The sequence below is a fragment of the Seriola aureovittata genome, chromosome 5 (genome assembly GCF_021018895.1).
Source record: "Seriola aureovittata isolate HTS-2021-v1 ecotype China chromosome 5, ASM2101889v1, whole genome shotgun sequence".
NCBI classification, from domain to species: domain Eukaryota; kingdom Metazoa; phylum Chordata; class Actinopteri; order Carangiformes; family Carangidae; genus Seriola; species Seriola aureovittata.
In genome coordinates, this window is record NC_079368.1 from 29999856 (window position 1) to 30019397 (window position 19542).

The window sequence follows — 19542 nt, forward strand, 5'->3', positions numbered from 1 at the left end:
TTCCTCCCTGTTCCTCCCTGTTCCTCCCTGTTCCTCCCTGCAGCTCCTCCCTGTTCCTCCCTGCAGCTCCTCCCTGTTCCTCCCTGTTCCTCCCTGTTCCTCCCTGCAGCTCCTCCCTGCAGCTCCTCCCTGTTCCTCCCTGTTCCTCCCTGTTCCTCCCTGTTCCTCCCTGCAGCTCCTCCCTGTTCCTCCCTGCAGCTCCTCCCTGTTCCTCCCTGCAGCTCCTCCCTGTTCCTCCCTGTTCCTCCCTGCAGCTCCTCCCTGTTCCTCCCTGCAGCTCCTCCCTGTTCCTCCCTGTTCCTCCCTGTTCCTCCCTGCAGCTCTTCCCTGCAGCTCCTCCCTGTTCCTCCCTGCAGCTCCTCCCTGTTCCTCCCTGTTCCTCCCTGTTCCTCCCTGCAGCTCCTCCCTGTTCCTCCCTGTTCCTCCCTGCAGCTCCTCCCTGTTCCTCCCTGCAGCTCCTCCCTGCTGCTCCTCCCTGTTCCTCCCTGTTCCTCCCTGTTCCTCCCTGTTCCTCCCTGCAGCTCCTCCCTGTTCCTCCCTGTTCCTCCCTGCAGCTCTTCCCTGCAGCTCCTCCCTGTTCCTCCCTGCAGCTCCTCCCTGTTCCTCCCTGTTCCTCCCTGTTCCTCCCTGCAGCTCCTCCCTGTTCCTCCCTGTTCCTCCCTGCAGCTCCTCCCTGTTCCTCCCTGCAGCTCCTCCCTGCTGCTCCTCCCTGTTCCTCCCTGTTCCTCCCTGTTCCTCCCTGTTCCTCCCTGCAGCTCCTCCCTGTTCCTCCCTGTTCCTCCCTGCAGCTCCTCCCTGCAGCTCCTCCCTGTTCCTCCCTGCTGCTCCTCCCTGTTCCTCCCTGTTCCTCCCTGTTCCTCCCTGTTCCTCCCTGTTCCTCCCTGCAGCTCCTCCCTGCAGCTCCTCCCTGTTCCTCCCTGCTGCTCCTCCCTGTTCCTCCCTGTTCCTCCCTGTTCCTCCCTGTTCCTCCCTGCAGCTCCTCCCTGTTCCTCCCTGCTGCTCCTCCCTGTTCCTCCCTGCTGCTCCTCCCTGTTCCTCCCTGTTCCTCGCTGTTCCTCCCTGCAGCTCCTCCCTGTTCCTCCCTGCAGCTCCTCCCTGCAGCTCCTCCCTGCAGCTCCTCCCTGCAGCTCCTCCCTGTTCCTCCCTTTTCCTCCCTGCAGCTCCTCCCTGCAGCTCCTCCCTGCAGCTCCTCCCTGTTCCTCGCTGTTCCTCCCTGCAGCTCCTCCCTGTTCCTCGCTGTTCCTGCCTGCAGCTCCTCCCTGCAGCTCCTCCCTGTTCCTCCCTGCAGCTCCTCCCTGCAGCTCCTCCCTGCAGCTCCTCCCTGCAGCTCCTCCCTGTTCCTCCCTGCAGCTCCTCCCTGTTCCTCCCTGTTCCTCCCTGCAGCTCCTCCCTGTTCCTCCCTGTTCCTCCCTGCAGCTCCTCCCTGTTCCTCCCTGCAGCTCCTCCCTGCAGCTCCTCCCTGTTCCTCCCTGCAGCTCCTCCCTGCAGCTCCTCCCTGTTCCTCCCTGCAGCTCCTCCCTGCAGCTCCTCCCTGCAGCTCCTCCCTGCAGCTCCTCCCTGTTCCTCCCTGCAGCTCCTCCCTGTTCCTCCCTGTTCCTCCCTGCAGCTCCTCCCTGTTCCTCCCTGTTCCTCCCTGCAGCTCCTCCCTGTTCCTCCCTGCAGCTCCTCCCTGCAGCTCCTCCCTGTTCCTCCCTGCAGCTCCTCCCTGCAGCTCCTCCCTGTTCCTCCCTGCAGCTCCTCCCTGCAGCTCCTCCCTGTTCCTCCCTGCAGCTCCTCCCTGTTCCTCGCTGTTCCTGCCTGCAGCTCCTCCCTGCAGCTCCTCCCTGTTCCTCCCTGCAGCTCCTCCCTGTTCCTCCCTGCAGCTCCTCCCGCCTCCAGAGCTGCAGAGTCTGAACCTGCAGCTGCAACCAGCTACTGCTCCATGATCCTGTTTCACACCTGCAGCTGGACCTGCTCAAATTTACTAGAATTTCTTTTCCTCTGTGCTCTCTCTCTCCCTCTCTCTCTCTCTCTCTCTCTCTCTCCCTCTCTCTCTCTCTCTCCCTCTCTCCCTCTCTCTCCTCTCTCTCTCTCTCCTCTCTCTCTCTCTCTCCCTCTCCTCTCTCTCTCTCTCTCTCTCTCCCCCTCTCTCTCTTCTCTCTCTCTCCTCTCTCTCTCCCTCTCTCTCTCTCTCTCTCTCTCCTCCTCTCTCTCCTCCCTCTCTCTCTCTCTCTCTCTCCCTCTCTCTCTCTCTCTCTCTCTCTCCCTCTCTCTCTCTCCCTCTCTCCCTCTCTCCAACCCACCCGGTCGAGGCAGATGGCTCCGCCCACCCCGAGTCCGAGGTTCCTGCCTCTTAAAGGAAGTCTTTCCTTGCCGCTGTGGCCTAGTGCTGCTCTTGGTGGGAGAGAAGGTCCAGACCTGCTCTGATGTGAACTGGAGCTAAACAAATAAAAACTGACCTGAAAAAAAATGATTCTCACAGTTCTGAGATGAAAGTCAGAATTGTAAAGAAACATAACCCTAATCCTCCGTCCGATCACGACACCTGATACGTGAAGAGACGAGGTGAAAACGTTGTTACGTTCCAGTGTTTATCTGCACAACTGAAGGTGGAGGTGAAACATCTTCAAGTTTCCACAACCAGCTTCTTCTCCTGGATGTTTCTATCTGAGACTTCACAGTTGGCAGGAGACGTTTTATTTTGTATTTTTGTCCAGCTGGATGTTTTCAGGGTTTCTGAACCTTCCCACCTTCCCATCTACCCCCAAATACCTCTTTCCTTCCTGGGCAGAAACAAGGAAAAAAATAAATACCTGCCACTTTATTTATTTATAGAAGTCATCTAACTAAGTCTGCAGTAGTGTATACCATCATGTTATGTCTTGCTATGTTAGCATGTTCTTTGTCTTTATCTTGCTTCACCAAATAAAATATTGATTAAGTAAAAAGAAACAAAAATAAAGGTGAAGGTGTGTTCTGACCAGGTGCTGGAGAGCTGATTCGTCCACCTGCCGTAACTGGAGTCTGAACGTCTGAAGGAGCTGATGCTAACCAGACCTAGACACACACACACACACACACACACACACACACACACACACACACACAGAGACACACACACACACACACAGTAAATAAGACTGAATTAAACCCGTCACGTCACATCGCGTCTCCTCGCCGTCTCCTCACCTTGACTGATCTTGAGTGACAGGCGTGCGGAGTTGCTCAGGACGTCTCCTCCCACGACGCCCCAGCTGCTCGTCGTCTCCAGATACTGATACACGTGGATGAAAAGGAGGAGTTCTTCCAGCTCGCGATCTGCTGAGCCGGTCGGCAGGTCGATGAGCTCTCTGAGGCCGTCAGGGTCGTGTACCACCGACACGACCTCCTCTAGAACTTCCCCTGGTTCATCAACACACACACATGCACATTTAATTATACCAATAACCTTTAGGAGGAGGTGGAGCCTGGCTTTTAACCAAGCATCAGACTGAAACATGAAGCATCAACATGAAGAACCAGAAGCTGCAGTTCCTCTAACGACCACCAGAGTCTGGCTCCAACAGTGAGTCAGTCCCCAGAGACTCCCATGTTAAAATGTCCAACTTTACAGCAGAAATCAACATGTTTACAGCCTGGTACAAAAACTGGTTTCCGCATATCTAATTGTATCGAGTCGTCACATATTATTTCATTTCGTGTCGCGTCATGTCATGTGTTGTCACGTTACGTGATGCCGTATCGTATCGTAACATTTCATTTCACGGCGTATATTCCACCAGCAGCATTTCAAACAGCGGGAGCTGCACAAGTTATCAGACTTAAACATCTTATTGTTTGTTGCACTTTATTCAGCAGCTTGTTCACTGCTGCACAAACAGCAGCTCAACACTAATGTTTCTTCACTTGATCTTCCTCAGCAGACGGAGCTGCCCAGCTGTCACAATCTGTTCTCATTAACATCTGCATACGTTCTGCTTTATGTGAGCGTCACATCCACTCCCTCGTGGGTCTGTAACTTAGCAACCACAGCATCATCATCTTACCGCTGATAGTCAGCATCCTCTCCACAGCTGTGTTGGGAATGATGTTGGCTGGCAGGTTGTTCTTCAGATGCACCGTTTGCTTCGCTTTACCTGCAACGGCATCAAAACACAGAACTTGAACAGAGTCGTGCCTTGTAGCAGAGCAGCAGCACAGAGCGGAGGGTCACAGCGACGCACCGTAAAGTCCCCGTGGGTCAAGGGTTCCTCCGGAGAACACCTGGTCTCTCACGCCCTCGGGCTGCGAACACAACCAAGGCAGAAGATGACGACAAATAAAAACCAGTTTCATTATATCAACTTGGAACTGTTTTAATGACATTTAATGGCCCAAAACAATTAATTGATTAATCCAGAAAATAGTTGATTTATTAATTGATAATGAAAATGATCATTCATTGTTTCAACTGAATCCCACAATCCTACGTAACATATGGACTATTAAAGTATTTCTATGCCTTTATTTGAGGTATGGGGACAGGAAGTGAGGGTAGAGACGGGGGGGTCCTCGGCTCGACTCCGCTGCCTCACTGTATTTCACACCTGTAACCTGTTGACTCTTACCTGTGCTCACTGCGTTTTCCACCTGCACACTTCGGCTTTAATGTCTACGTGCTCACGTTATGTCGTTTGTGTCGTTTCAATCGTGTCGTATCGTTGCGTTTCTTGTCATCTCATGTTTTGTCGTGTTTTATCGCAACGTATCGATTCGTTTGGTGTCGTAACGTTTCAAACAGCAGAAGCTGTATAACACTGAGCAAGGATTTCAGATTCTAACAGCTCTAGTTCTCTTATTGTTTGTTGCACCTTATTCAGCAGCTCGTTAACTTTTGACTTGTAAATCACCAAATCTGTGGTTTTACTGGGGTGGAATATTTGACTACTGAAGTCTTTTATTTTTTCATATCCACTCATATCCATCCATCCATGTACCAACCACCACTCTGAGCTTCTTCCTCAGGATGTCTCCGTCGCCCGTGCGTGTCTTCAGGGTGAAGGTCAGGTTGTGCTCTCCAGGCTCCAGGCCCAGCACTGTGAAGGTCACTTCGCCCGCCCCCCCCTCAGACAGACGGGTCCAGCTGCAGGATGTGGAGCGCAGCCCGTCTTCCCCGGGAGTCGGCTGGGAGTTGAGCAGACAGATCCCCGGTCCGGCCGTCAGCGTCACACAGAACTGAGGAGGACACGACAACCACCTTTAGCACTCCTTGACTACAGCTCCTAGCGGGCTCTGAGCATCATGGGATATGTAGTTGAGTGTGGAGTGTGGTTGGTACCGTGATGGTCTCAGCCTGTTGGTTGTACACTGAGCCCGACAGCTCCACCTGTTCTCCTCTGACCACCTGATAGGGCAGCGGGACGTCCACGCTGAGCGGCTGACTGACCGGCACCTGGACCGGCTCTGCAACACAAATACCTGGAGAACAAACAACAACCACGTCAGTTCCATTAAATACGACTTCATCCAGCCGCGTAAGGAAGGCAAAGACATTACGGTCATTTCACCCTGTTTAGTTTTAACTGTAGGCTGCACTGACTGAGCAGCTCCTGCAGCTCTTACAGACCGAGGCTCATATACATGGAACATTTCTGGAACGTGTTTAGGGCCCAGACCATTTAGTGACTTATAGACTCTGTATCTGACTGGGAGCCAGGGAAAGACCTGAGAACTGCAGTAACACTCTGTTCTCTTTAGTCAGAACCAGGAGAGCGCTGTAACAACTGACTCTGGAAGATAGAAAGGCATGAATCAGTCACTCCCTCCAGAAAGTCTCGATGTCTCCATCGTAATAATTAACGCAAAATCAACTGCTCCCCGTGAACTCTGTGCTCATTTCATTTCTGTCCTATCACAACTTTTCCTCAAGTTTCCCTCCAGTTGAACCAATCAGACCAGTCCCTGACCAACACCTTGACGGTGTCACCAGACGTGTCACGTTCACCAACAAACGTCACTGTTAAAGACGTGTGAAGACGTTCAGCCATGCTTTACATGAAAGGGTTAAACAGGTGTGTACAACACTGTGGAGGAACCACAGGTGTAGAGCTGCCGAAGCCTCCGGGACGACGCTCCACTGCTTCTGTTCTCCAGAGGAAATAAAATATCTACAGTCACATGATCATGTCGATGTTTTATCTACATTTGAAGAGGTGAATTAAATGGTTAATTAGTAAAGATGAAAAGACAGAAAACATCCTTTCATTCATCATTCACTCTGATCAAACTGTTTGAGGGGGGGGGGGGGGGGGCTACCTTATAAGTTGATAAGTTGAGGTGATTGTAAAGATCAGCTCTACCTGTGAGATATCCCTATAAACTTCTGTCTGAATATCATTTATTCTGATCTCTCACTCAGTTCATTATTTCTATTTAATTATCAATTTACAGACTCAACTCTCTCTCATGTTTTCTTGTTTCAACATTTCAGTCCTGTTTGCTTTGTTTTCGTGGTTAAAGGAGGATTCATTGTCTTATAAATACAGTTTAAAAAATAAAAGCTCAGTGTGAGAGCAGCCTGATGAATTCTCCTTCACATCTTTGACCTCATGACGTTTTCCATCGAGGTGGAGGAGACGTAGAGTTTCTTTTGACTTTCCAACTGCAGCTCAGGACAATCGAAGCCCAACATGTCGCACAGCCATTTATCTACCGTAGCCCAGAATGGACAAACCAGACACTGGCTCTAGAGAGCACCTGAAGGACCTGTAGATTCTGCTACATCCACCCTACATCACCAAGACATGAGTGTTTTATTCTGAAAACTTTGGGGTGGTGTTTTATTTTGAAAACTCTGGGGTTGTGTTTTATTTTGAAAACTCTGGGGTTGTGTTTTATTTTGAAAACTCCTGGGTTGTGTTTTATTCTGAAAACTCTGGACTACCAGTGGTGAATACAACATGATGATGAATGACAGTGTCACTGACCTTGTTGTCTTTGCAGCTGTTGTTCACTTACATTCTCTGTTTTAATGCTACAACTGCAGAGGAGACAATCTACTTCCTGTTTACAGCGGCTGGCACACGCTCAGTTTGGGTGATTACTCAGGGATGTGTGTGTTTATAGGCGTGTTAGTCGTGTGGATGTAGCCTCAGGCTACAGGCATTGAAATGAGGGAATGAACAAATGGAAATATGAAGATGGAGGGATGCAGAACGTGAAGGCGGAATGAGGGAAGTAAAGAAACTCACCGTCCTTGAACATGCCGATGGCCTTGATCTCCCAGGTGGTGAGAGAGTCAGGTAGAGGCCTGCTGAGAGACGTCAGGCCTGGACTAAAAACACAAACACAAAGAGACTTTTTACTGCTGTCAGCTGAAGCTTTATTAAGATACAGGATCTGTATTTACATCTAAATAAACCCTAACCCAGTAACAGACCACGGACTAAAAGTAAACTGTACGAAGTGACTTTACAGAAAAACAAACTATATTTTTACATCCAACATGAATATGTTTATATTCAGTAATCGGTACAACACAGAGACTCTGACAAGTCGTTTCTATTCGATGCGTCTGGATCGTTGAGCAACAGAAAGACAATAGGTAATGAAAACCTGAAGAGGCCATGAGTCATATTTCAAGGTAAAACAATATATTTGATAACCCATTAGCTAACGTTTGACAACAGCTAACGTTAGCATTCAACATCTGGCAAATTCATCTGCTCGTTTATCAATGTGGTCAAAGGAAAGGGAAGTAAACAAGTCATGTCGTGGTTCATTCAGACATTAAAGTGCTCGAGGCTTCCCACCCTCAGCATGACGCCAGAGGAAAATGGCCGCCGTGTGAGTGAGACTCTTGCTTTAAGCAGCTGAAGGTCACCTTCGCTCAACTGAAACAACTCTCAGTTGGGATTTGCCCTAGTTCCCATTTCACTAAAGCTGCTTTTATTTTTTCATCTATTTGTCCAACAAACAAACAGAGAGTCAGAGGTGTGTTTGTTTTATGTCACCTGACACGCTGCACCTCCCACAGCCAGCTCTCTGGAAACGCACTCCGCACCAATGTAGGAGTCTGGTCAAAGTCCGCACCCATCTCTGTACACACACACACACACACACACACACACACACACACAGAGACACACACACACACACACACACACACACACACACAGACAGTGTGATGATGTGGGGGTGGGGGGGGTCAGTGAGTTCATGACAGTGTGGAGGACGGAGCTGTGACATCATCAAACTGTCAGTGTGTGTTGGGGTGTGATGGGAGGAGTCCAGGCTCACCGTGGCGTCCCAGGACGAGGTTATGGTCCAGGTTCTGCTGCACGAACTCACAGCATTGTCTGAAGGCCTGTCGGCAGCGAGGCAGTTTTCTGAATTTCTGCTCAGCGAACTTGAAGCAGGTCACGCTCTTTGGGATGTACTTCATCCCCTGCTCACAGCAGGTCTTCAGTGGACCGTAAGTCCTGGCTGTTCACACACACACAGACAAAGTGTTATCTGTCTGTTCCCTCCTCCTGTGTCTGTCTACCTGAGCTGTGTGTTGACGCTGAAGACACTTTCTGTTTTGAAGGGTATATGTCATATACATAACTCCCCTGGTGAAGGCCACTGGTTTTCTTCCCAGAGCAATGGGATAGAAACTGATCTTGTCGGCATGGAAACATGGCAGACTAACGAAAATTCTATCCCGACGAGGATGGGATTCGAACCCACGCGTGCAGAGCACAATGGATTAGCAGTCCATCGCCTTAACCACTCGGCCACCTCGTCGTCCTGTTGGGGCAGTGTAACGGAAGAAGCAGCTCTGGGTATCAAACCCGCAGGAACATACAGGAGCTACGTTTGGCCCGTACACCTGGGAAAGTGAATGAACACAAAATGGAATCTTTCCATTTATGCGAGTGTTTTCTTTTGCACAAATGGCGGCGGATCATGATTTGGGTTTATTATACCGCATCATCTTCGGTAAGTAAACTTCATCCCGACGAGGATGGGATTCGAACCCACGCATGCAGAGAACAACGGCTTAGCAGGCCATCGCCTTAACGACTCAGCCACCTCGTCCTCTGGTTGGCACATTTCTAAGGAACAAGGTATTCTGGGTAGTAAACCCAGGAGAATCTCAGAACTTTGACATGGACTTGGTACCAAGGTATCGGTTCTCTTGACATCCCTTCTTTGATGAGCGCTCACGGAGGAATCAGCTCAAACAGCAGCACATTCTCTGTTGATGACATCATCACGTGTGGAGAACAGGTTATATCTTCCTGCTGTCACATTGATGAACACAAATAGAAAAGACCTGAAAACCAGAGACTAATCTTAAAAAGCGTTCAAGCAACTGGCTGGAATTCAGGCGCATTTGTTTTGGGGAACTACATGTAACACGAGCAGCGTATTCATGCTGTTTAACTGTCACTGATAAATTCCCACAGTTGTAAGATTTTATCCGGGAGGATCATAAACCTCCGAGCAGCATGGTCACGCAGATCGGCGAGGTGGCTCCATATTTCTGTTATCTTTTAGTCAGACTACGACGGCTAGGCTAATACATTAGCTGAGGCTAGTTCTCGTAATCACTTTGGTTACATCGCAATATATGTGAAATAATTTTACAATCGGTGTCATGAAGCTTCATCTGAAGTGAATCAACGATGGAGAAAATGTTCACAGGTGGAGTCTCACCTTTTTTCTCCTTCTCCTGATCAGTCAGAGCTCGCTTTGGACGAACCACTGCTGTGCACGCCTCACCTGCACACACACATACTGACTGAACACCCTCCGCTACACACTTCATTTCATCCATCATCAAAACCACCCAGTGTGTGCTGATTGATTGATTGATCGATCGATCGACATACTGCTGGTAATTGGCTTGACGTTGGCATTGGTGATGAAGGTGAGGCCGGCCAATCGGAAGACATCTGCGTTGTTTTTGCCGCCGCCTCCGCCACAGCCCAGATCGCTGTGTTCGATGTGACGCAGCACCTGCAGGCCACCGTACGTCCTGTTACTGAGCAGGTTTCACACAAACTCCACACAAGTTACAGGAATGAGACACGATTCGACAGGTGTTGTTGTTGTGAAAACAAACAGAAAGAAATGTCCTCTTAAGTCAAGTGGCATGTTTGTGGCGTTACCGTGGAAACGGGGTCTTTGTAATTGGGTCGTAGTGTAAAGAGGGCGGTGTCTACAGCAGACAGAGCCAACAGTCCTTCCTGATTGGCCCTGATGTCCAGCTGGAGATTATCCTTTGGCTTGTAGGCCTGTCTACGAAATGACAGATCAGTCTGACACACACACACACACACACACACACACACACACACGCACATACACACACACACGCACGCACGTACGCACACACACACACACACGGTAAGTCTCCACCACGCCAAAATGACACTTTTTATGATGGGGATTTGATCCATTTGACTGAGCATCATTGGGAAACCAACAACAAGAAAACAACAAGTAAACAAGAAAAAGTAAACATTAACTTGTAAGTAACAAGTAAAAGCAACAAATAGAAAACAACCAGACAACAAGTAAACCACGTGTAAGCATGTAACATGATAACCAGCCATCACACACAGACAGCAGCGTCCGTCTGTACCTGCAGTCCGCTGACACACTTGTGTCTGACGTCTATCCAGACGGAGTCGGCCACCAGCTCGGACGTCCCCTCTCCGTACAGGATGTAGTAGACCAGCAGTCTGATGGCCGGGACCATGGAGCCCGTCACAGGGAAGTTCAGAGTCTGTTTGTTATCAGAAGAATCGACGAACCTACGACTGCCGAAATGCACCACCTTCCCTTTAGACAGCACCTGAGGGGAGCCGCACAGAGTGATGTCATCAGTAACTACGGTAACAGGACAATCAGTGATGGCGTACAACACCAGCTGTGTCTGCTCACCAGGTAACTGAGGACTCTGATGGGCAGGTAGGAGGGTGTTGCCGAGTACACGTTGATATGGGCGGATTTTCCCACCTCCAGGCTGTGGTCGGGCAGCGGGGGGTCGATGTAAATGTAACGCTCGTTTTCTGAGTGATAGGCCGCCGCCGTCAGAGTCAGACTGGCCTGACTGGCTGATGGGAGGGAAGGATCTGCCGTCTCAAACTGTCAACGACAGGTCAACAACAACAGGTAAACAACAAGTAGCCTACAAGAAAACTACATTAAAACATTAACAGTACTTCTTTTAAATGTCTACTTAATTAATGATTATTTAATCTCATTTACACTGACGTTTAAAGTAAACATTAACAGGTAAACGACAAGTACAGGAAAGCAAGATAAACAACAAGTAGCCAACAACAAGAAATCAACGAGATGTAAATACTAACGAGTTAAGAAGAAAAAGTAAACATTAACTTGTAAATAACAAGTAAAAGCAACAAATAAACAACAACCAGACAACAAGTAAACCACAACATGTGAACAATAAGACCAACAGACGTGATGAGATTGAGGAGTTGACTATAAAAAGAAGATGGGAGAAGAAACACCAATAAAAGAAATGAAATCCCGCCCCTCCCCCTCACCTGCAGCACCGCCCTCGCCGCTCTCCTCGGCGTGTTGCAGACGAAGATAGCGCGGCCGTCTGACTGGCTGGCGGCGTTGTCAGAACAGAGCATGTTCTCTGTCTCCATCCCCTGTCTGTACAGGTCTTTCTGCACCAGCCGAACCGGAACCCGGTTCACCGGCTTGTTCAGGTGATCCTTCACCAACACCTGCGGAGACAGAGACAAATTGTTGTCAGTTATTTCTTAGTTTTTTCTCTTGGTTATTTAGAATGATCAACAATCCACCGAACAGTTTCTTTACAAGTACAACACTAATTAAAGTTAATGAATATGGACACAACAATCTGACAGCACACCTGGATGTTATAAGGAAGTCCAGGTTTGATGAAGGGGGGCGTTGAAACCAGACTCAGAGTGAAAGGTGATTTGACGAATTTCACAGAAGCAAACTCCACCTCCTGAGAGATACCACCTGAGACACAAAGAGAGGGAGGGTGTGTGAGTGTGTGTGTGAGTGTGTGAGTGTGTGTACAGTCAGTTTATGAGGACTTCTAGGATGAGGACCACCTGAACAGGTGTCACCTGCACTCATGAGTTGATGAGGACTATCAAAGGACCATCTGAACAACGACTACCTGAATGAGTGTTATCAGTACATGAGGCCCAGCACCACCTGGGTGAGGACTACCGGACTTCTTGAGTTGATGAGGACTACCAAAGAAACGAGGTCGAGTAAGAGGACCACCTGTCTTCATGAGCTGACAAGGGACTACCTGAACAAGTGTAATACGCTACATGATGAACAGGACGTTATATTTACCTGTAAAATTGCATATGGATTTCGCTGAGACTTAAGTATTTTCATGTTCATATAAACGTTTTATTGTGTTCATAAAATAATAGGTACGAGAGTTGACAGGATCTTATGTATGGTTGCTCACTGTCTCATAAACGGGAGATTTTTCTTTAGCAGGAAGTGCCGTTATAGGTTTATTTTGAAAAAGTTGTACTCGCTGCGCTCATGCAAGCGGTACTTCCTCTGTCACCGGACTTTCTCCTGGGAAGGTTAGCATGTCTCCCCCGGTGCCTATTTTCAATCATTTCACACGAGTATTTGATGTTCACTTACATGCAGTGAATGTAAGAGCAACGTAACGTCACTGTGATTATTTTGAGTAAGAGTTTTGGTTGTTTTTAATGCATAAATTCTATAGTTAAGAGATAAAGTTGTTGAAGTTTCGAGTAGCAGCGCCGCCGTGTAGCATCCATGTTGTTATCCACTGCAGAGCTATCTCATCCTTTAAGTGACACAACGCAGAGTGAGATCCACCTACACATGGACTTTCTGACCTAATGAAGTGACGAGGACTTTCTGATCAAGAAACACCTAACTTTATGAGTTGTTGATGACTACCTAAAGAAGGACCACCTGACCTCATGGGTTCATTAGGACTATCTAAACGAGGACCACATGACTTTTTGAACTGATAAGAACTACCTGAACAAGGGCCATCTGACTTCATGAGCCGATGTGATGTAAATGTCTTTACAGTTACAATGTGAGGAGAAAGCTGGTCAACATCAGGAAAGTCTCAGGGCTACGAGTTGGATTGACATTAGGGTAAGTGTTGGTGGTTATGTGTTTACCTCCGTCCTCCTGCACCAACACAGCTATGTACAAGTACTTTCCAAACAGGCTGTTGAGGTTTCTTTGTCCGTCGTGTTTGGACAGAATCTCCTCCATGTTCACAGTCACATCCACTTCACCTGACGAGGACAACTGAAGCAGACACACAGACGCTGCTAAGCTTGGGTAGCGTATAATGTTTCAATGGTGCCAATAACTTCTACAAGGTTCAGTAGAAATAGATATAGATAGATAGATAGATAGATAGATAGATTCTGTTAACACTTATATCAAGCCAGTGCGTTGCCATTTGTGTTTCTTACTCTGTCTCTTTTGACAGAGTTGGGGATGATAACTGGAGGATCTTTCCCATTAATATAGCCGTATCGCAGAAACACCTCTGCGTCAGCCACCGGAGCTCCGTGGAGATACCTGAGACAGGTAAGAATAACATTTGTGTAACAAACAGCTGAACAGATCATTTGAACCGTTTGTGTTCCACATGTCTGAACAGGCAGTTCTTCACCTGGCAGACACCTTAAAGTGAAATCTGTTGAAGTGTCCGTAGCTGATGTAGTTTGCTTGTGGCTCCACAGAAATGGAGAAACTGGGAAGAACTATTGCAGGATAATAACAGTTAATAATTTACATGTTACACTTTATACTTGACATTATTAATACTACCGGTTTGGCCACTGGTACAATAATGTAACATACTCCATACCATATTCTCTAACTTCAAAGTCTGTTCTCGCTTTTGTGGTGAAGGTGTCGGAGTAGGAGGCTTCAATGGACCAAATCCCCAACCTGGAATCACATCACAAACAGTCTGGAATATCCATAACAACAACACACATGGCATGCAATATCCACAATGCCATTACACACAGCCTGGAGTCACAGTTAAAACATGAAAACAGCCTGGCATCACCTTTATGATAATGCAGACAGCATGCAATCATATAAAATTACAAGAAGCCTGGAAACACACTGACAGTCGAGAGGACCGTGACATTTCCCGGTGGCCTGAGAGTCAATTTTGCCTGCACCCTGAACAGTTATCTTAACCAGCAACGGAGTCAAATTACCAGCTGGAATTATTGTTTCTGTCCGGCCCCTGCTGACAACATTACATAGTCATAGTAAGTTTGTTTTTTAAAGTTCTTACTTTGGTTTGATGGGGATCTTGAAAGGGTTTTGCATGGACGGGATTCCATTATTGGCATCAGTCATCTCCACAATATCCACTGTTACATGATCTGGGTCCTGTGGGGGACAAAATTAGTGATCTGAGATTACTTTGAGTTGAAAGAAAACATTGCGAAACGTGTTGCAGTGTGTCACTGCCTCTTTCCGGTCCTGCAGATCACTCACCTTAAAGGTCAGGAAGACACTGCGATCGGCCGGCCTCAGCTCTTGGTTCAAGGAGAACGCCCTCACTTTGACTGGACACACACATTCAATTTAGAGCTATAGCTGACTTTATGGGTTGACACGGACAACTTGAGTTTATGAGGACTACTATGAGGAAAACCACCTGAACAGGGGTCACATGCCTCACAAGTTGGTGAGTATTATCTAAGGACCCCTGAACAAGGACTACTTGAGCAAGGCCCACCTGACTTCAGGAGTTGTTGATGACTGTCTAAACAAGGACCACCTGATTTCATTATTCAGTTCATCAGGACCACCTAGACAAGAACCACACGATTTAATGAACTAATGAGGACTGGCTGAACAAGGGTCATTTGAATTCATGAGTTGATGATAAATATCTAAAGGAGGACCACTTCAGCAAGGACTACCTGATCCATGAGTTCAAGACTACAGACACTAAGATTACATCTACCTGAACAAGGGTCATCTGACTTTATGAATTGATGGGACCACCTGATCAACAAACACTTGACATTTTGAGGTGATGAGGACTCTGTGAACAAGGACCATCTCAGCAAGCACAACTGGGCGTCATGAGTTGAAGAGCACTACTTTAATGAGGACCACCTGAACAAGGATCACCTTACATTATGAGTTGACAAGAACGACCTGATTTGGGACAAGCTGGAATTATAATTACGAGTAGCACCAGACTCGATGAGGATGACCTGAGTGCACAATTAAACAGTGACTGGCATGCAACGATTTTGAGACACCTCCATCCATTGCGATTTATCCAAGTCAGGAAATGAAGGGTCTGAAGAGGATGAGTCTGGATTGGAACACATTTGATGACTAGTTTTATTGCTCACCACTTTGATGTGGGGTGTACAGCGGTTTGTCGGTCTGGATGAACAGGAAGCCGTTGGACCGTGTCACAGGAACAGACACGTGGCCATTGACCTCTGCTGATTGTGATTGGACGTGGAGGATCACATTATTTACACTCTTATCCAGCTGATGTGTGAATAGCTACAGAAAAACAGAAAATAGGAACATCATGATTAAATTCTCATGTTAGGATAAATGTCAATAAAGTTACAGTTGTCTGTCCCTGAGTGGATCATGTCCCACCCGGACTTTGGCGATGGCCTGATGGTTGTTCCCGGCCGTGAGATGCACTTCCTCCCGAGCCAGAACTCTGTGAGTTTCAGCCATGGAGGTCCTCAAGAACACGTGGACAGTCACATCCTCCGTAAACCCAAACAACTGCAGCAACACTGTCTCCGTGGCATCCAAACACAGCGAGAGTGGAGCTGTTATCAGAAACCTGAGAGAGGACGAGACACGGCATCTTTATTTCTTTAATGTGATGTTTTTGGTTGTATATTCAGTATTTGATATTGGGGTGGAACATAACAGTGAAGGGTCATTCTATAAACCAATGGAAAAATACATGACGGAGGTAAATGCTGTGTGAGTTGACGGATTGCATGTATGTTGACATGTTAACCAAAAGTTGGTCAGATCAATGTAAGTTTACTGTGTTTCACCAGGATAATTCATTCAGTATCAGCACTGCTTCACTAGGGAGTCTGGGTACATGTATGTTGAAAACAAAAAGACAGTTAAAACATTTCAAACAGTCAGTACATCCAGTGTCACAGCTTCCCTGTGGAGTTCTGTAACAAACAATCACGGGGCAGTTTGTCTGTTAACAGCTGAGTTTCTGAATTAAACAAATTAACAGAACGGTTCAAGAAAACCATCAGTTACCACAATGCATCATGTAGTTTAATGTTGGGTTTTTTTTCACTGATGCACGACCTCCTCTACCAGTTTAACCAGAGCAGTAATTAATGAGTAGTAGAAGAAAACAGCATCAACTTACGATCTGCTGTCAGCGTTCGTCCTCAAGCAGAGACAACAAAAACACATCAGGAGGAGACACACCCTCATCCTGAAGATGAGGAGAAGACGCACACTGAGCCCTGAAAACACACAATGAGCTCTGCAGACACACTGACTCAGAACACTGACCGCCAGAGACAGAGAGTTAGATTTTATTAGTTATTGATCACCTCAGCTATTGCCAAATACCTGCAAGTCATCAAAAAACAGGACGAGCAGGAGCTTGCTCTGCTTGTGTGTGTGTGCGTCCCAAAGGTGAGTTTACTCAGCCTGTGTTTTCTGATCTTACCCAATAGTGCTGGCTCTGAGGTTTCCTGTTATCAACCGCTCAGTCTGTCGTCCAATCAGAGAGCAGACTCTCAGATTTACTGTTTGTTGTTCTCTCTTCTCTCTGCAATAAAAAAAAACATGAATATGTATCAAGACATTTTTGGTTCATCAGTCAGTACAGTGCAGTGAGAAAATCGAGACAGGCACGGTTAAAAACATTGGTGGTGCAGGCCAGCCCGGTTCTGGAGGGCTGTCGGCCCTCGATGGATGGACCCCACAGAGCAGGATCTCCAGGGAGTGTCAGCGTGGAAGCCCTGATGCCACTCACAGTCCCAGTTGGTGGTGCAGAAAAAATAAGAATTAAAAAAAGAAAAATGCACCAAACTGAGGCACGACTGATCAAACAACGACCCCCTATCTTTGAAGCTATCACAAAGTCCAATTGTCTATCTATTCCTTGATCATTTATATTCCTTTAGTTCATAAGTGTTCACAGATCAAAAGAATCAAAAGCGTTTCTCATAAAAGTATTCGAGGTTGTGAATATTGTTGCGTGAAGTCCATCTCAGACAATCAGCTAACTTCTTCTTCTTCACTTCTTCCAACATAAAAACACATTTTTCAAGTTCCGGCTGGAGGGCTGTGTTTGTTGGTTTGTTTTTGTTAGTTTACTGCCTGGTTATGATCCTGACCCTATATCCTGACCAATGAGTGAGCCAGGTAAACTTTTCTCTGCCTAGAAACAACACAAAAAAAGTAAAAAATGATTTGGATAATTCTATTTTGTTGTTTTTAGCTTTATTTCTGAAGCTGCTATAGCTAGCAACCAGCCACCTCTGTTGGCCAAAACAAGCACAACACTAGACATTTTTTCTTAATTAACAGTTAAAAACAGGGACATTTGAGGGGACAGCTCCAGCCGGGGACAGGCCACCAATAACGGGGACGTCTGGTCAACCTACATTAGTAAAATAATAATTATTATACACTAAAATGATGTAATTATACATAAATGGCTATATATTATATATGTACAGACATTATAGACAAAGTTTTTAACACACAAAGCTAACATTAAATCACATTAACATAAACATAAGAAATGCCAAAACAGTAAATATATACATATATATAATGATATATTTACACACACTTTATTTGCTGTATGGGACTGCATTGAAGTTCTTGATTATATGTCAATATATATGATTCAGTGCAGTGGTGACGTGCTCGTACAAACTGAGGAGGCAGGTGTCAGCAATAAGGTCTGTTGAAGGTCGTGACCATAATCTGATTTTCTTATACCACAAAAACATACAGTTAAGATTACTGCCAAACAATGTTCTGCATAAAGGGCGTGTCCATCTACAGTCCCAGTACGTCCCTGGTGTATCCTGTTAGCTACTCTTTTATTTTTATTTATTTATCATTACTTATTCACTTATTACCTTTATTATTAATGTTTATTTTTCTGTTTGTCTTTTGTTTCTCTCCCTCGGTCTCTTCAACCTGAGGAGGGTGGGGGTGTTTGTTTAGTTTGATCGGTTTCTCTCCTGTACATAAATAAAGATAAAAGAATCTTCTATCCTCCGTCAGTATGACCAGCACAATGAGAGGGTGAAGGTGAAGTAAAACTTTATTCAGAGTATATAGGCTCAAATACAATGTCCTTTATAGAAGTCAACATAGCATACTTCATATACTGATACACGTCATATATGACCTTGTACATATACATATACAGAGATAAAGTGACAGTTGAATTAAATTCTGGGCATAAAACACATCTCATGTTTATATTCACATTCTTTCCTTTGACAGTTTGGAGCTTATTTACATCAGATGAAGAGAGAAGGACGACGATCAGCCGTCAGCCAGAGGGACTCATCGATCAATTCTTCATTTCTATTGATTATTTAACAACATATTTATACAGAAATCATGTCGAAACATTTAGATTCCAATATTTTCGAACTGCCCGAGACCCAATTTGGGCCTCAACCCATAGCTTAAGAACCACAGACATAAACCAGCAACAATATTAATAATAAAGATAATATTAAAATATTTTAATTTTCAGGCTCTGCCTAGTTTAGTAAGTGATGAGCTTCTTCAGAGGACACTGGGAGTTTCTGGTAGATTTACTTCAACTGTCACTCAACGTTATTACACTTTGTTCAGACGACGTCACGTGACTGTGAAGAATCTAACATTTGTGTTTTCACGTCATATTAAACCTTGAGTTTAGAGCAGCAGACATTAACACAGATACAGTCCGGTCCACTCGTCACAGCAGCTTCGCTCTGTTCGTCTGTTCTGGTTTCACTTGGTCACAAACTGCTGCAGAATCTCATTTATTCTGTCTCTCTGCTGTGACTTCAAGGTCAGCACCAGCAGCCGCCTGCACTAAACACCTTCAGTTACGATGTTCCTTAATGTACGAGTTAAGGTTTCCTTAGAATAACAGTTCAAATAAAACTTTAGCTGTTTTGTGCAACTGTCTTTATTTTAAGGAAACCTTAACTCAGACTTTAAGGGAACTCTTAAGGTGTTTTGGTTAACAATATGAAACAGCTGTTAGCACATCAGCGCTCTGCTAGCACGTCAGCGCTCTGCTAGCACGTCAGCGCTCTGCTAGCACGTCAGCGCTCTGTTAGCACGTCAGCGCTCTGCTAGCATGTCAGTACTCTGCTAGCACATCAGTGCACGCTGTGTTAGCGCTCTGTTAGCACGTTAGCGCTGTGTTAGCATGGAGCAGCTGGATCTTCTAGCAGAAACTCAGTGGATTCCTCTGAAGGAGCCTCAGTGCTCAGACTGTAGCGCCTCTTAGTTTTCAACACACACATTACAACC

General features: G+C 46.4%; 1 protein-coding gene and 2 non-coding genes across 3 annotated transcripts in view; all 3 read right to left on the reverse strand.

Annotated features, from left to right (window-relative positions):
• The window catches only part of c5 (complement component 5), a 26943-nt gene extending 10397 nt beyond the window's left edge, over positions 1-16546 (reverse strand). Inside the window, exons 1-25 of the mRNA XM_056377428.1 lie at positions 16400-16546; positions 15643-15838; positions 15381-15540; positions 14506-14576; positions 14300-14397; positions 13856-13938; positions 13658-13748; positions 13455-13563; positions 13152-13284; positions 11861-11976; positions 11523-11711; positions 10894-11097; positions 10592-10804; positions 10116-10265; positions 9837-9963; positions 9661-9726; positions 8257-8442; positions 7971-8055; positions 7209-7291; positions 5297-5436; positions 4960-5193; positions 4203-4263; positions 4026-4115; positions 3169-3381; positions 2961-3036 (exon numbers count right to left, since the gene is read on the reverse strand). Coding sequence (XP_056233403.1) covers positions 2961-3036; positions 3169-3381; positions 4026-4115; positions 4203-4263; positions 4960-5193; positions 5297-5436; positions 7209-7291; positions 7971-8055; positions 8257-8442; positions 9661-9726; positions 9837-9963; positions 10116-10265; positions 10592-10804; positions 10894-11097; positions 11523-11711; positions 11861-11976; positions 13152-13284; positions 13455-13563; positions 13658-13748; positions 13856-13938; positions 14300-14397; positions 14506-14576; positions 15381-15540; positions 15643-15838; positions 16400-16467 — 3242 coding nt within the window. The 5' untranslated portion in view covers positions 16468-16546. The remainder of the gene's footprint in view (positions 1-2960; positions 3037-3168; positions 3382-4025; positions 4116-4202; positions 4264-4959; positions 5194-5296; positions 5437-7208; positions 7292-7970; positions 8056-8256; positions 8443-9660; positions 9727-9836; positions 9964-10115; positions 10266-10591; positions 10805-10893; positions 11098-11522; positions 11712-11860; positions 11977-13151; positions 13285-13454; positions 13564-13657; positions 13749-13855; positions 13939-14299; positions 14398-14505; positions 14577-15380; positions 15541-15642; positions 15839-16399) is intronic.
• On the reverse strand, positions 8664-8745 carry trnas-gcu (transfer RNA serine (anticodon GCU)). Its single transcript has one exon. It is a non-coding gene; the product is annotated as a tRNA-Ser (tRNA).
• trnas-gcu (transfer RNA serine (anticodon GCU)) lies at positions 8958-9039 on the reverse strand. The gene has a single exon. It is a non-coding gene; the product is annotated as a tRNA-Ser (tRNA).
• Positions 16547-19542: the final 2996 nt, after the last annotated feature.